The sequence below is a fragment of the Phascolarctos cinereus genome, unplaced genomic scaffold (genome assembly GCF_003287225.1).
Source record: "Phascolarctos cinereus isolate Bilbo 61053 unplaced genomic scaffold, phaCin_HiC Scaffold_726;HRSCAF=1367, whole genome shotgun sequence".
Classification (NCBI taxonomy): domain Eukaryota; kingdom Metazoa; phylum Chordata; class Mammalia; order Diprotodontia; family Phascolarctidae; genus Phascolarctos; species Phascolarctos cinereus.
Window position 1 is genome coordinate 173,030,774 of NW_027556098.1, and position 17,921 is coordinate 173,048,694.

Consider the following 17,921-nt stretch of genomic DNA (forward strand, 5'->3'; position numbering starts at 1 on the left):
AATGTACACACACACACACACACACACACACACACACACACACACACACACCCCCCATACTTTGATTTTGCATAAACTCATCCACAAAGCACCTTCACACACCTGCACTGATCCTCGAAAGAGTTCCATGAAGTAAGCAGGGCAACTATTCTCATTCCCATTTTACTGATGAGGAAATTAAAGTTGAATGAGATTGCCTTAGGTCACCTGACTAGTATCCTGGGAGCCTAACCCAGATCTTCTGACTCCCAATCCACTGTCATATACTACATTCACATACACATGAACCCCAAAATGTGCTCTGCAGTTACACATGCAAACACACAAAAAGAAAACCAAAATTTACACAGACATATAAACACAGACTTCTTCGATGGAGGCCAGGTGGCCACCACCCTCCTTCTGTTCCTGTCCCTCGGTTTCGCTCCCCCCCAAGATTTTCAGCCTAAGAAGCAGTAGGGCACAATCACCATCATCATCATGATAATAATTATAATTTTTTTATATTGTGTCCTAAGCATTTTGTGCAAAGCATTTTCTATCATGTTATCTTACCTTAACAACAACCTTGTGAAGTAGGTGCTGCTAGTATCCTCATTTTACAGATGAGGAAACTGAGGCAAACAGAGGTTAAGTGACTTGCCCAGACTCATACAGCTAGTAAGTGTTTGAGGCAGAATTTGAACTCAGGTCTTCCTGATTTCAAGTCCAACACTCTATTTACTGCATTTAACACCAAGGAGTTAAAACTGAGCTTCCTGGCAAGACTACTGGCTCCCTGTGGCCAGTGACCTGCAGAGGTGACTACTGCTGGGTCCTCTACCCTCCTCCTGAGGCAGATAAATTTCCCTGTAGGATACTCAAACCCATAGCTCTAGTTGTTTCCCTTGCTTTTCTAAGCTCATCACAAGATCCCTAATTAGATTCTGAGGAGTAGCCCCCCTCCCCAGTCTTATTTCCCACAGGGTATGGTCAGCTCTGTACATAGTTTACCTCTGGTTCAGGGCAGGGAATTTAGGAAGGCTGTGTCTCAGGCTGCCTGCCTCACTGCCCCCACAATCAGCCACTGCCTCAACATCATCTCTGGCTCCTTACCATCCGTCTCCTTTGTCTTGCCAAAGCCTGTGATCCAGCAGGTCTCATTGAGACTGAAGGTCTGTCCATGCATGGGGAGGCAGGCAGGATGGACGTGAGCTGCAATAAAGACGGCAAGGAATCAGCCCAAGACCAGCACTGGAGTTTGGTCGTTTGTTTTAATTTTTTCTCATAAGTATGGAATCTACCAAATGCCCTAAAAATCCTTGTTCTTCCCCACCCCTATCCCCCACAGATCTCAGAATTCTTGGGAGACCTGAGACTCACTCCTTCCCCTTTTCCCAAGCAGGTCTCATGGCTAAATACTCGTAGGCCTCCTCTCCCCTTTATCCACATACAGAATCACATTGAATTTGAGAATGGGAAAAAACCTCAGTGGCCATCTAGCCAAGCCCATAGTCATCCATACTTTGGTTTCACCCCAGTCCAAAGGTCAGTCCTTAGGTCACCAAAAGCATGACAGGATTAAGTGTGTGGTCTGTGGACACTGAGCAGCCTGCAAGGGGCTCACTCCAGTACCCTATGGCTCTCTTGTACCATACTTGCAATAGAGGGACATCTACTTGACAGAAAGCACACAGGACGTGTGTTTTATAGCCACTGGACACTTTTTGCACTCTTTTTGTTAGACAGAAGAAAGCAATAGCTTGAACTTCTGGACATCCAGGGCAATGGTCTGGTCTCCTAGGGCTGTGTCCATTCAGCTCTGGTGATGGTTTTCTCCCTTCTCCCTGGAATTAATTCCAGGCCATATGACCAGAGTAAAAGTCTTCTGATTCTATTTACGTAACTCTGACTTAGGAAAATGTAGAGGGACGAACACTGAACTGAGAGTCAGAAGATCTGGGTTCAAGGCTATACTTTGACATTTACTAATTATATGTAATCTTAGGGAAGTCATTTCTACCTCCCTAAGCCTATTTTTCAGATGAATATTTGGAAGGTAATTATTTGATCTCTAGTCCTTCCTATAATATGGTTTTGAGCATGTTAGTAGGCACTGAAAAGGTTTATTAAATTGAATTCCAATCCTAACAAACCTCTCAAGAATGGGTCCATTCCACTGTCCTTCTCTTTTATCCCTTGTGTTCCCCATAGGCAAAGTGTCTTTTCCCTCCAGGCTCCTTCTCTTCTCTTCAAATGTTTGTTTAAACCTTTCCATTACAGACTTTTCCTGCACAAGGATGAATGTTGCCCTGATGGTGGTCTGAACACGTTTCAGAGATGCCAAGCCATCACAGTCTCTTGAGACTCTCCCTCCATGCCTAAACATCAGGCCTGAGTGAGACTGAATCCCTCAAAAGGGGACCCTTAAAAATGGGAAGCACCTAGGCCAGGTTTGTGATGGTCACAGGTTCTGGGTGGGGACCCCTGGTTCACTCTATGCCCCACTTCCAGTCCCTCCATGCTCACCAGGACTCAGTTTCCTCCTCATTCCAATGGACTAATTGCAATGATTCATGGCATCATTTTCATAATTAAGGAGCCAGATACTAGCAAGTACCCCAGGCCCAAGAGCATGACAGGGGCAGGATTAACAAGGTTAAGATTCCTGGGACTCTGGCTCCACCCTAGGACCTCCTGCTAGTACAAGTGTTAGACACAGAACAGGCCCTACTCCCACCACACCTTCCATTTCTCCATCTGCATACCTTTGTAGCATCACAAGATCAAAGATCTATGGATGTAAGGCACCCCCAACCCTTTCATTTTGCAAATAAGGAGAGTAAGGCTCAAGGAAGCTAAGTAATTTGCTTATAATCATACAGGCAGTAAATGTCATTGGTAAGATTTGAACCCAGGTCCTCTCTCTCCAGAGCTACATGTTCCTCGTATCCTGTACTCTCATTTTACAGGCAAAGAATCTGAGATTTAGTTTAGTGAAGTGATTTTTCCAAGGTCACATGGCTAGCTAGTGACAGGACCAGGCCTAGAACCCAGACCTTCTGACTCCAAAGCATTCTTCCCACAACACCAGGATTGACCATGCTTCCATGGTCTTCTTTTTTCCTGTCCTCTTACCCAATTCCTTCCCATCCTTCAAAATTCAATTCAAGTGTCTCCTCCTCCATAAAGTTTCCCCTGAGTAACACAAACTACCATGATTGCTACCCCTCCTTGGAACTTCTGAAATACTTACTGCCTGACTCATTCTTTTGGTGCTTATCAAAAACTGCTTTATGTTGCTTTACTATATACATCTTTTTAAAAAATTAAATTCTATTTTATTTTCAAGTCTTCATTTTCTCCCTTCCACTCACATACCCCTCTCCCCACCATAACCCACTCTTGAAAGAGAAAGAAAAACAAAACCAGTTACAAACACTTAGTTAAGCAAAACAAATTTCTGCGTTGACTATGTCCAAACCGAAAAAAAAAAAGAAACCTCAATCTGCACTATCTTTCTATCTGGAGAAGGGTGGTATACTTCATCATGGTATTGTGTAATACACATGTCTTTCCAGACATTCTGAAAAGCAAAAGTGGAATTATACCCCCCAAAAAAGTCACTGTCACAAAATTGTTCATATTATGTCCCAAAGAGAACAGAGAAAGACAAAAAGGACCCATAGGTACAAAAATATTCATAGCAGTTGTTTTTGTGGAATGTCAAAGGATTGGAACAAATTATAGTATATGAATATAATAGAATGCATTAGAAATGATGAAAGAGATAGATTCAGAGAAACCTGGAAAGACTTGTATGAACTGATGCAGAGTGCAGTGAGAAGAACCAAAAGGAAAATTTATACAAAGACGAGAGTATTGTAAAGACAAACAAATTTGAAAGACCAACTATAATTCCAGAGGGCTGATGCGGAAGCATGTTGACTACCTCCTGATAGAGAGGGGACGAACTCATCAAGGGGTACAATAAGTTTTTGGACATGACCAATGCAGGAATTTGTTTTACTTGACTAGGTCTATTTGCTTTAAGGATTAGGTTTTCTCTTCTTTTTTCAATGAGAGGCAGGGTAAAGAAAGGTGGTAGTGAAAGAAAACAAATGCTTGTTAATTGAAAAACAAAAGAAAAGTTGGGGAAAAAAAGAAAATAATAATGTGTATGCTTTATGTTTCCAGCTGAATAGAAAACTCCTGGAGTCTAGAAATCACAGAGAGAAAGTAAGAGAAAACAGCTTCTGTGAAAAAGATCTAGAATTTTTAGTGGAATGCATGCTCGATATGAATCAACAGTATGACATAGCACTCCTAAACCTGATAGCCCCTTGAATACTTCAGGACCTGCTGTTTCATTGGTGAGGACTCTCTCTCTCTCCCCATGGAGTTTACAGCCCCTCTTTGCCGTAGGATGTTAGTCTTCATGAACTCCTGTGGCCCCAAATTCAGCACCTGGCTCAGCATCTAGCTCCAGAGTCAAAACCTTAGTTAAAAAACCTCCATAGACAAAACGTTTCCAGCTGACTAGGAACTACCGTGACATGTGCTCCATTGGCCAGGGTCATCTCCGCACTACAATTCGATCTCAAAGAAGGACTTCAGGCAGAGGTGGCCTACACGCAATAGTGGGCTATATCAGTATAAGCATAAAGTGAGGTGAAAGTCCCACTAAATTCCACCCTCACTGGATTCCGCTTTGGAGTATGACGCCCGGCTCTCAGTACCACATTTGAAGGACTGTGAGGAAATGGAACATGACCCAAAGAGGGGGAATAAGATGGGAAGAGAACTGGAAACTGGGCCGTAGAAGATGTTGGAGGAACTGAGGATTTTAGTTAACCTGGAGAAGAGGTGACTTAGAGGAAACACGATAGTTGTCTTCAACTATCTGGAAGAATGTCACCTGGAAGAGGGATTAGATTTGCTCTATGTGGGCCCCAAGGACAGTCTTAGATTTCAGCTAGATGTGATTAAAATATCCCTTAAACAAACAAACAAACCCAAAAAACCTGTTTGAGAAGGAGATGGAATTTCTCAACAAGTAGTGAGTTCCCCATCATTTAAGTAGGTGGCTAGGGGCTAGTTGACAAGTAGGGGCTAGATGACACTTCTTTTGCATATTGTCAAGGAAATGAATACTCAAGCACCAGCTAGGTGAGATGACCCCTGATCTCTGCTTGTTGAAACCCTGCCCATTTTCGAAGGTTCTGCTCTAATGCCACCTCCTCCTAAAACCAGTCCAAAGTGGTCTGTCCAAAATTTGCAGAGCACTTTGAACTTTTCTTAGTTTTCATTCTATTCATTTCTGCATGACATCTATTATATAGTTATGACATATCTGTGTATAAAATACCCCCATATTAATTTCTGATAAATTCTGTAACTGCAAGTGTTGGCACCAGATCCACCATTAAAATATAAGCTCCTTGAGGGCAGGGACTGTTTCACTTTTGTCTTTGTATTCCCAGTGCTCAACCAGTGTTGGCACAAAGTACGTGCTAAATAAATATTTGTGGATTGATTCATTGATATGTGTCGTATGGCCTTTGCCATACTATATCATGGGCAGCCCAGTGTTACAACAGGTAGAGTGCTGCGCCTGGAGTCAGGAAAACTTAATTTGGACTCAGGCACTTGCTAGCTGGGTGACCCTGGGCAAGTCACTTAACACTGTTTGCCTCAGTTTCCTCATATGTAAAATGAGCCAGAGAAGGAAATGTCGAACCACTTCAGTATTTTTGCCAAGAAAACCCCAAATGGGGTCACAAAGAGTCAGACATGCCTGAAAAATGACTGAACAACAACAATAAATATGACATCATCACGAATGAGATTATATAGTGCTTTAAGATTTGCAAAGCTCTTGAATACATTTTCTCCTTTGGCCTTCACAGCAAACCTACAAGGCAAGTGCTACAGGTATTATTATTATCCAATTTTACAAATGAGGATACTGAGGCTTGGAGAAGGTAAATAGTTGCACCAGAGCCACATAACTAGTGTCAGAAGTGAGACTGAAGGCCAGTTAGTTATTCCTGTCTTCAAGCCCAGCCCGCTATTCACTCTACTATGGGAGCAGGGGCTGTGTCTTCATTCTCATCACACTCTTTCCCTCTCCCGCTCCCCACACACCCCCGTGTTTTGCACATAGTTAATGCTTAATAACTGAGTGGCTTCATGGAGGCTGCCACACTGAGCTTCATCCTTCTCTGGTACCATCCCCAGGGAGATCTGGGAGGGACAGTCTCAAGACTGTCTCACTCACCAGAAAGGGTCAGGGGTTTGTCAAGCTTCATGAGAGCGATGTCATAATCATCCTGCTCATCAGAGTAGTTGGAATTGATGATGATCTGGGCGACTGAGGCTGCTTCAGGCAAGTGCAGCAGGTTAGTAGTCCCAGCATACACTTTCCAGCCCTCCAGGATCTTCTCTCGGGTCCTGTCAGAGAGAGAGAGAGAGAGAGAGAGAGAGAGAGAGAGAGAGAGAGAGGTTGTCAGCAGCCACCCACCTGCCCAGCCTAATTAGCAGCATCCGCTTCAAGCAGATAACATCAGTTTGTGCCTATGGCAGCCTGATTAGAAGATCAGTGGCGAATGGGATGGCTTGGGAGGCGCCTTCTAGGAACAGAGTTTCCAGGGGTCCAGTTACTCTGAGCTCCTGTCCTTTACTATACAGCCCCTCTGCATATGCAGAGTACCTGCTGTTACTTCAGCACCTCTTGCCCTCCCCTTCCCCCACCAAAAAAAAAAAGCCAGAGACTAGGACAGCTGTCAGTCCCTGCCACCCCCTTTCCTTGTATCACCTATGCAGGGATGCAAGTAGGAAAATTTCCCTATGAGCTCTGATTCAGTGGTTGCTGCCACAAACAAGCCTCCTTTAGTTTCATTTCACAAATGTAACCTCCAACTTCTTAGTTGTGTTGAAGATACTCCTGCCCCTCCCATCTTCCCCTCCTGTAGGGGAAGTGCCTCCAATAGGCACTAAATCAATGGTTAAAGACTGACTGAGTGGCTTCATGGAGGCTGTAACACTGAGCTTCATCCTTCTCTGGTGCCATCCCCAGGGAGATCTGGGAGGGACAGTCTTGAACTCACTCACTCACCAGAAAGGGTCAGGGCTTGTCAAGCATCATGAAAGCAATGTCATAATCACCCTGCTCATCAAAGTAGTTGGAAGAGATCAGGAGTAGTTTAGGGGAAAGAATGTTTAATTTGGAATCACAAGACCTGAATTTGAATCTTAGCTTTCATACTTGCTACTTTCAGAATCTCAAGCAATCATTTAACCTCTACCGGCCTCAGTCTTCTAATCTGCAAAATGAGTGCATTGGACTAGAGCTCTAAGATACCTTCTAGCTCTAGACCTGAGGTTCCCAAACTTATGTGGTCTACAGCCCCCCTTTAAAAAAATACTCAGTGTCCTCCTGGAAATCTACTTTCTTTAACCCTTTAACAGTTTTTTTTTAATTTGCATCATTCAAAAAATATAAAACATATTTTTTTAAATGACACATCTTAAATTTAACAATTTATTATAAATTTGTGGGTTTTTCCTACATTGAAATTTTGATGATGCAATATTGCATCATGTAACCATATAGTATCATACTATAAACAAGTCATTACATGCACATATTCCTGCCGATTCATACCGGACTTCCCGACAATGAGCGATAAGCTCGCCTGCCAACACTTTCTTGTTAAGATCTATTGGCAGACTTGACCATTGATCAGTTATAACTTGCATTTTATATGTTTATTTGAAAAATAGTAATCACTATGACTTTAACTCTGTTACACAACAGATGAAACATGTAAAATTGTTTTTTGAAGTTTTCATCTCTTCTCTTCTTTCCTTATGATTCCACTGCCCCCTGATTTTTATACAATGCTCCCCAGTTGCACCGGAAGCTACTACTACCCCCCTGGATTGTTCCAGCACCCCCAGGAGGTGGTATCGCTCACTTTGGGAATCTATGCTTCTAGACCTATGATCCTATGAGTCATGTAATTTCATCCTCAGTCTATAAATTAGATGAGGCTCCTGAGAGAGCAGCAGCAGCATCTTCTAACTTTGCAGAAGTCATCTAACCTAATTCCTGACTGGGAGCATGACTTTATTTGAGACAGCCCAGATGCACGGGGGGTGAGAGGGAGGGGAGGAAGATTCTTCATTTGGGAGTGTGCCCTAGCCCTTATTAACCATCCCACTGCAGTTTGGAAGCCCTCTGTTTCCTCCCCTGCCCGGTCCAACCCAGTCCACCCCCACCCCATCCCAGATCATCACTTACACAAAGAAGCAATGGGCAGCTGTGAGCACCCACTGGGCATCAATGAGGGTGCCCCCACAGATGTGGGTTGTGCCGAACTGGAGACTAACTTGCCAGGGCCACTTGTTCTCAGGGGCCAGGGCCCCACCCACAATCCGCCCAGTCATGACCCTCATACCACAGCCTGTGAGGGAAAGAACAATGGGAGAGACCCTAGAAACTCTGATTCTTCCCCATTACCCTCATTCCTCAACCTAGGCACCATGCTGTTCCCCCTTCGGCCCAGGAAGGGCTGAAAATGCCCCACCCCTGCAAAACACACCTCCCACACTTGCTGCATCATGTCCTAAATATGACCTGGCTTTATCATTTCCTAGTCCCACATTGCAAAACTTCAGGGACCTGCCCTGGGCATCAGTCACTTTGAGAGTTATCTAATATTTGGAGATTCAAATGAGATAACACATGTAAAGCACTTTGCAAACCTCAAAGTGCTACATAAATGACTATTGTTAGTTTTATTATTCTCTCTGACCTCAGAAGTCTATGGTACTTCTTCCCCTTTTCAATCTAATTTTAATGCCCCTCTTGAGCAAGATATAATTAGAGGAATAAATCTGTTTTTAAAAATAATCATGTGATATACTTCAAAGCCCAGATTAAATAAACTTTGGATTATATTATATTTTTTATTATCCACTCCATAGCTCCTTTCATTTAGGATAAGTAACTGAGGGTTAAGTAAGACTCCTTATACTGATTTAGCATGTCCAAACAATACATTTCATCAGTGAGTTTCTTTGTAGGTAATATGCAGGGGTGCAGTAGATAGAGTGCCTGGAGTCAGGAAGACTCATATTCATGAGTTCAAATCTGGCCTCAGATACTTACTGGCTGTAAGACCCTGGGCAAGTCATTTAACCCTATTTGCCTCAGTTTCCTCATCTGTAAAAAGATCTGGAGAAGGAAATGGCAAACCCCTCCTGTCTCTTTGCCAAGAAAACCCCAAATGGGGTGGTGAAGAGTCAGGTATGACTTAAAAGGACTGGATAACAACAACAACATGTGTTGGTAAATGTTTTAACAAGGAAAAAAATATTTTTTTAAGTAATCAACACGAACACTTTCTGAGGTATAGAAAATCAACAAAATAACAACTCAAGCCCTGATTTGTAGCCATTGCCTATTGTTAGAGCTGGCTCAAGCACATGCCTGCCAATAGGGGAGCAAACTTCAAATCACAGACTGGGCAGACTTCCTCCAGAGGTCAGTGGCCCAGAAGCCAACAAAGAAGTTTACACTTTAATGATGAGGGTGGAGGGAGCAAGCTCTAGGCTAAGTGAGCCTCTGGGTACTCTGCCCAGTGCCATGGGTGCCTATGGCCTGACCCTGCACTAAGGCATGGGACGACATCTAGATCCGGACTAGGATTCCTGCTTACCCCTGTTCCTTTGAACAGTGTTGTCAGACTCAAATAGAAAAGGGACCAGTAATCTGTGCACAAGGATCCCTGCAGGCCATATATTGACTTAGTTTTAAAATGTTACATTATCTGTATTTTATTGTATTTTTATTTATTTTATTATATATTTCCCAATTACATTTTTGTCTGGGTCAGGCTGCGTTTGAGAGTAAGCTACATGTTTGACACTTGTGCTTTATGATACAATAGATTCAAATTTCCCTTCTGGGCCGAGTATATTAAGCTTGGCACTGGCTAGTCAATGGAATGTGAAGCCATCACATCATAGTATCACACTGAGGGATTCTAGCCCTGAATCAAAAGCCTGTTGATCTCCTCTACCCTAGCTTGCATGCAACCTGTAATGTTATTAGTAAAAATAACAATGGCTAACATCTACAAAGTGCTTTAATGTTTGCAGACTGCTTTATAAATGTGATTTCATTTGATCAGCATAACAACCCTATTATTATTCCCACTAGATGCTTTTATTATCCCCACTTTACAGATGAGAAAATGAAGGCAACCTGAGGTAAAGTGACTTGTCCAAGGTCACACAGGAAATGGGCATCAGAAGTGGGATTTAAACTCAGGACATCTGACTTTTTCTCCTGCATCTGAGCAATGTTAGAGTGGAGGTAAATTGTCCAAATAATAATTGTAATAATGACTCATGTTTCTATAGCCCTTCACAGCTTACAAAACACTTTCTTCACAATAGGTCTATGAAATAGGTAGTGTACATATTATTATTCCCATTTCACAGATGAGAAAACTAAAGCTCAGAGAGACAGCATAGAATAAAGGATAGGGCACTGGTTTTGCAGTCAGGAAGAACAGAGTTTAAATTCTGCCTTAGACAGTTATTGGCCGTGTGACCCTGAACAAGTCATTTAACCTCTGTTTCCTCATCCTGTAAAATAAAGGGATTGGACTTAATGGCTTCTAAGTTTCTTTCTAATTCTAATTCTATGACCCTATAAATGGCTCACACACAGTCACATAACTACTAAGTATCAGAACTACAGCTTGAATTCGTGTCTTCTGATTCTTTCGGCTACTGCCTTGATGTTCCATAATAAAGCCTCATCTTTCACATTGTCTCTGGCCCAGAGCCACTGAAGCCTGGCCACCCACTCCCCTCGACGACCCTACTGCCGCTTTTAGCCCAAGTCCGGTTCCTAGCAGGTGCCAGGTCTACCCTGAGCCAACAAGAAGGGAATCTTCTTACGGGTGCACTGAAGAGAGACGAACTGATGGGAAGGGCAGTCAGACCTAGAGAAGGAGATACACAAAGAGGTGGGAAGCGAGAAGGACAAACCCGCCTCCCCCAGGAGCCTTCCTTGATTCACCACCAGTCAATCGTCTGCATTGCTACTGATGAGGCCATCCTGTCAGAATTCACTTCCCACAAAAATCTGTTGAAGTTGTACTTGGCAGACAAAGCTGACTCCCTGCCAGTAGAGCTGACTGTTAACCACTGCTCTTAGTCATCTACCCTTTCTCACCCAGTTGCTTTTGTGGCTGAAGACCTGTGTTTGCCAGGATAGATGGATTCCACAGTTTCTCTCTGTGTGAATCTGATTTGTGGAATCTGTGAGGGTGGTGTAGTTGAAGGGGTACTAAGGTAGGACTCAGAAAACCTGCATTAGAATCTGCCACCTCCTGGCTGTGTTACGTTAGGCAGATTGCTCTGCCTTTCTGTACCTCAGTTTCCCTATCTCTAAAATGAGGGGATTGGACTAGTTGATATCTCAGTTCTCTTTGAGTTCTAAATCCTACCACTGGGTGAATCATGCTTATCTTCTAATGGCTGAGTCCCCTATTCACTGCTGTTAGTATTCCTCAGTCTAGCTCCAAATAGGCGCTCAGGAAATGCTGTCCATTGACTAATAGTAAGGTCCTGGTGGTTTCAGGACCAAGGTGTATCAGATAAACCCACAGGTAGAAACTGTATCCAAAGCATAGTTGGGAACTCACCACACAAGCCCTGCCAGTTCTTAGAATTCCCTCCATTCTTCCGTCCCACTAGTATATTCACCCTCCCCATTCTTCTATTCAAAATCCACTTCCTCCTAGCAGATTTTATAGTGTAAACATTGTGATGTTTACCTTGGCATTAGCCTTATTAAATGTTATATTGTGCTCGTGAGGTCAGATCAGCCACTCTGTCCTAAATGTCAGCTTCCCAGAAGCCCAGAAGGTAGGAATTATGGCCATGTCCATCCTAAATAGGCATTGCATATGTGCTTGTAGACCATAAAAGGAAGGGGAGGATTGAATTTCCTGTGACCTCCATAGATGTCACAAAATCATAGACTAACAGAATCTCAGAGTCAGAAGGGCCCTGCTAGGGCACAGAACTGCAGTTACCTAGGGTTAGAGCCAGAAGGAGTCTTAGAGGCCACTTATAGACAAAGAACTTGCTACCCAGAGAGGTTATGTGACTACTCCCAACTATAATTGAACAGGAATCCCCTTGATGACCTTCACAACAAATCATTATAAGCAGATCGCCTTTTTTTTTTAATAGCTCTAATTGTTAAGAAGTTTTTCCTGCCATCAAGTTTAAATTTGCCTCTTTGCAATTGCCCTTACTCCTAGATCTGCCTTCTAGTGATAAAAATAACCAATTCAATCCCTTTTCTAGATAAAACCCTTCCTATACTAGAAGATAATGATCATGTTTCCTCTCCACCTCCTACTCCCCAACTAGCTGGGGACCCAACTGGAACTGGCCAGTGGAGCAACACAGCTTCCTTCCTTCCTTCCTTCCTTCCTTCCTTCCTTCCTTCCTTCCTTCCTTCCTTCCTTCCTTCCTTCCTTCCTTCCTTCCTTCCTTCCTTCCTTCCTTCCTTCCTTCCTTCCTTCTTTCTGTCTCTCTCTCTCTCTTTGTCTTTCTGTCTCTGTGTCTGTTTCTCTCTATCTCTGTCTGTTTCTCCCTCTTTCTCTCTGTCTCTCTTTGTCTGTCTCTCTGTCTCTGTCTCTCTTTCTCTGTGTCTCTCTCCCCCCAACCCCACCACCGTGCCACACTGTTGACTTATATGTCCATGGCTATAATCCAGGAGTCTCAAGTTCCACACCTAATCCAAGTTGGAGAAGATTCCTAACATAGACACTGGTCCTCTTGCCCTCTGGCCCACCTGATAGGTGAGAAAAAATGGAATATGGAGGGACAGGTGGCCTCTAGACAAATTGGTAGCACTCCTCCTCGACCCTTACCTGTTGATGCTTTCCTGGATGGTGTTGTTGTATTCAGACACAGAGTAACTACTGGTGAACCCTTGGTGAACAACTTCACCTGTGTGGTGAGCACTGCTAAGACAAAGGAGAAAAGAATGAGGCCCCTTGAGCCACTTGTCCCTCCCCCATGACTCTGAATTCTGACACAGGCCTGAAGTCAAAGGCTAAGCGTTCCAAATCATAACCCCTTAACATGGATGGAACCCCTTCTTATCCCCTGCCCAGAGCATTTTTGTCTATTGTCTTATTTCATCCTTACAGCATCACTGAAAGGTAGATAAAGCAGAAGTTATTCTTCCTATTTCACAGATTAGAAACTGAGATGGAGAGAAGATAAGGAGCCACTCCCTCTACTCCCTACTGAGAAAACTTTAAGTTTCAATACTGGCTTCTGGGAAAACGCCCTTCTGACTTCTGGAGGAGGTCTGCTCGGCCTGTGATATGAGGGACATCACTCACATTCTCTAGCATCAAAGAAACTCACTCATTAAATGAATTGCTTGAACGTGCTTTGTCTGGATAAGGAGTCTTAGAGCCACAAGGGTGAGGGTCAGAGGACTGGTCAAAAGTCCCAGGCCTGGTCTTTTATGGTAGCTTATCTCCAAGGAACACAGAGTCCTCCTAATTAAGGTTTCTGTGAGAAATGCTTTTGGTATTGTTAAGCTTTTTGGTGTCATAAATTTCTTTGGCAGTCTGGTGAAACCCATAGACTCCCTTTTTCAGAATAATGTTTTAAACTTTTTAAATATATAGTTATCAATTTTTTTTTAAAAGTTTTGATGAAGACCTCAGATTAAGAACCCCTGACTTACACAAATGTTCTGTCACTTGGCTGTGCCTGGATTCAGGAAGACCTGGGTTCAAATCTAGCCTCACACATTTACTAGCTGTGTGACCCTGGACAAATCACCTGACCTGTTTGCCTCAGTTTCCTTAACTGCAAAATGAAGTTAATAATAGCACTTACCTCGAAGGGTTGTTATGAGGATCAAATGAAATAATTTGTGAAAGCATTCAGCACTGGCCCTATATCAACTCTTAGTTCCTTCTCTTTTCTCATCTTCCAAGATCCTTTTCAAGACACAGACACCTGTGCCCATAAACACATTCAGGCACATTCAAGCATTTACATGCTTGACCAGTCCCATGCATAGTCCTATACTGGTGATAGCAAAAACTCAAAAACACAGAGGGCAGAAGGAGAGCAGATATTTTGGCTATAAATCACGTGATACTATGAATCCCAGGCATTATCTATACGTACTTCAACCTAGTAAAGCAATTACTTTGCTCTTCCTCATAGAGGTTCCCAGCATCCTTGGTCGTCTCTCCCCACATCTCATTTCCCTTCTAAGACAACAAGATTATAGGATTTGGATCTGGAAGAAGGCTTCATGTCACTTCGTCCAACCCTACCATTTTGCAGATAAGGAAACTGAGGCCCAGAAATGTGAAATCATTTGTCCAAGACCTTATTTAAGGTCCTTCTATTGCATGAGACTCATTTAATCACTGAATATCAGGTGTGAAAGGGATATGAGAATTCATCTAGTCTACCTCACTGGCCAATATAAGAATCTTCTCCATGACATCTCCAACAAGTTGTGATTGAGGCTTGACTCCAATCATCTCTAACGGTAAAGTGTTCCCCACTTTCAAGGTGGCCAGTTAGACTCTTAGACAGTTCCATGGTTAAGAAGTTCTTCCTTAGGCCAGGAAGAAGGTCAGATAAGCAGGATGGCTTTGAAAGTTATAGGTTGATCTTACTACATGCTTTTTTTTTAAAAAAAGCAAGTTATAGATACTTGAGACCTGCAAATTCATGTACAACCCTCTTCCTGTTCTACTACGTATATACAAATACAATATGAATTCTATTTGGTGTTTGTTAAGATCAGAATAAAATTTAGAATTAATTCTTAAAAATGTTCTTCCATAGACTTATATGAACTGATGCAAAGTGAAGTGAGCGAACCAGGAGAACATTGTACACAGTAACAATATTGTAACAGTAATCAACTGTGAAAGGCTTAGATGCTCAGATCAAGACAATGATCCAATTTCAAAAGACCCTTAATGAAAAATGCTATCCACTTCCAGAGAGAGAACTGATTAACTCTGAGTATAGATTGAAGCATACTTTTTTTACTCTACTTTTCTGGTGGGTTTTTTTTTTATATGTGTATGTGTTTTCTTTTTCAATTTGGCTAATATGTTTTGCATGACTTTACATATATAATTATTATTATGTTACTTGCCTTCTCAAGGGGTGGAGAAAAGATGGAGAGGAAGGAGAGAATTTGACACTTGAAATTTTAAAAAATGAATGTTAAAAAATGTTACATGTAATTGGGAAATATTTAACAGAAAAAATAAAAATATATTTACAGTAAAAAAAAAAGTACTTCCTCATATGAAACTAAAATCTGCCTTTCTGTAGCTTCTGTCCATTTGTCCTAGGGCCCTCTTGGGACCCAGGAAATCATTTCAGGATGGGTCCTTTCATCCCTGTGCTAGAACTCGTTCAAAAAGGTTTTGGAAAACCGATTGTTTTCAATGTGAAAATTTAATGCCTCAGAAATGAGCAAAAGCTACAAGTCAGGGCTTGGTTTATTGTTTTGTTGATTTCCAGACTTAAGAAAGTAGTAAAAAAAAATGTTAATACTGTTGATGAAACTTTAAAATGCCATGCATTGTTTTTCCCCCTAGAGAACTAATTGTTAAGTATTTACCCTTGAGTCCTTTTGATCCCAGCCATCCTATTAAATAGCACAGCAGCCTCTTCAGAGAATGCTGTACAGCAAGACTCTGGCTTTCACAAGTCTTGGAGTCAGGAGGCCCTGAGTTCAAATGCAACCTCAGACACATAACACTTACTAGCTTAAGTCACTTAACCCCGATTGCCTCCTCCAAAACCAGAAGTCTTCTTAGGCTAATATTTAGCTACTACTAGGGTTAGAAAGCTTTGGAAGCTGAAGGGGAGGTGTTGGAGGGAAGGTAATAGGACATAAAGGCAAGAGGGCATGGGCAAAGGTGGAGGATGGATGAAAGGACATAGTACCTCTGAAAACCAAGTTGTTGGCAGATCTTTTCAGAATAGGAGTTGTTCCAGCCATCACTGCAGACAGGCAACCACTGGCGATGGACTCCAGAATAGAGTCTAAGCAGAGACTTGTCCCAGTCAAATCTCACTGGAAAGAAAGGAGAAAAGACCCTGAGTCTTGAGATCTATGGGCTTACAAGCCATCCTCACAGAACAGAAACTAGGAGGAAGGAAGAGCTAGACACACTGAGGGCCTGAACTCTTGTTTGGAGAGGTAATCAGGAGCCATTCTAGGAAGCTCTTTATTAGCTGAGGTCCAGGCATCCTGAGAAAGTATATGAAAGTGAGAATATCCCTCAGTTGCTATGTTGGTTAGTTTTCCTGAAACGCTTTTTTTCTTTCTCCTTTTTTAATTTTTGTGACACGGGATGGCTTTCTGGGGAAGGGAGATTGAGTCAGTTAGCCAACAAGCATTTATTAAACTTCTACTATGTGCCAGGCACTGTGCTAACTGCTGGGGATACAAAGAAAGGCAAAACAACAAACAACAACAACAACAACAACAACAACAACATCAAACCTGGTCCCACCTCTCAACGGGGTCACAACTTAATGGGGAAAACCCCATGAAAACAACTACGTACATACAAAATATATACAATCTGTAAAATGAGCCGGAGAAGGAAATAGCAAACCACTCCAGTATCTTTGCCAAGAAAACTCCGAATGGGGTCACAGAGACTCGGACATGACTGAAACAAGTGAGCAATGACAATAACAACAACAACAAAAAGTGGGTGGGGGTAGTCTCAGAAGGAAGATTAAGGGGGACTGGGAAAGGATAGAGGAAATGAAGATGATATAACAAAATCAACGAAATCATTATAACAAAAAAAATTTTTTAGTTGTTCTTTAAAGAAAGAAAGAGATTTCCTGGGTCTTAGTTTCCTTAACTGTGAAATGAGGTGTTGGACTAGATGGCCTCAGATGTCCTTTCCAGCTCTAAATTGATGTCTGCACTCCTAATCCCCTAGGCCATTGGCCAGACTGTCTGTACCTAGGAGAGCCACAGCCACTCACTGCGGGTGGGCTGGAAAAACTGCTAAGGAATACTGCTCTGGGAAGAGGTGTGAGGCCCACAGAAGAGAGAGCAGGGACCTCCATCTGGGCCAAGTTCATAAACATCAAAGGACATGGCATCCTAAATTTGGAACTGGAAGGTACTTTAGAGACCAATGAATTCAACCCCCCCACTTTTTTACAGAGAGAAAACTGAGGTACACTTTGTCGATTTGTCTCTCCCCCGCACACACACACACATAGGCACACATGTGGGTGGAATATGAACACATGCGCATGCATAGATATTCACAGACATGATTGTGCAGCACCCTGAAGGAGGATGGGGTGGGCATAGGAGCCTTTTGTTTGTCCCACATTCATCTTCACACTTACAGACCCCCGTGTGTACCAGGCTTAGGCAGGATCATTCACATTTACAGCCAGAGTGCTGCCCACCCACCCTGACCCCACTTACCACAGCCCAGCTCATCACTTTTAAACTTGCAGTCCACAACTCCATCACAGCGCACGGCATTCCTGTGGCAGCTCTCCACGGGCTCCTTGTACTTGATTGCTGTGTGGCCCTTCCAGAAATAAACTGGAAAAGGAACAGATGTGTCTTTCACTGTGAGGACTGAGGACCCAGGAGACTCAGCAGTCAAAGAACCAGACAGGGAGCTGGGTTCCTCTGGGACTCTGGGGTTCTCCTTCACCATTGTCAAAGAATGGATAATCTGCAATGCTCCCCAAAACTCTGTATGTAGCATGGAAAGCAATCTCAAGGAAACTGAGGCAAGTCATTTCCCTCACTCTGGGACTCAGTTTGTGAAATGAAAGACTTGGACTGG

At 42.8% G+C, this 17,921-nt stretch overlaps 1 protein-coding gene across 2 annotated transcripts in view; it reads right to left on the reverse strand.

Moving 5' to 3' along the window:
* TMPRSS13 (transmembrane serine protease 13) overlaps positions 1–17,921 on the reverse strand; it is a 103,753-nt gene that overhangs the window by 8,432 nt on the left and 77,400 nt on the right. For both annotated transcript variants that reach the window (XM_078146847.1, XM_078146846.1), the window contains exons 4-10: positions 17,549–17,671; positions 16,030–16,159; positions 12,948–13,043; positions 10,957–11,000; positions 8,285–8,447; positions 6,260–6,432; positions 1,096–1,194 (exon numbers count right to left, since the gene is read on the reverse strand). In XM_078146847.1, the coding sequence (XP_078002973.1) occupies positions 1,096–1,194; positions 6,260–6,432; positions 8,285–8,447; positions 10,957–11,000; positions 12,948–13,043; positions 16,030–16,159; positions 17,549–17,671 (828 nt within the window). The remainder of the gene's footprint in view (positions 1–1,095; positions 1,195–6,259; positions 6,433–8,284; positions 8,448–10,956; positions 11,001–12,947; positions 13,044–16,029; positions 16,160–17,548; positions 17,672–17,921) is intronic.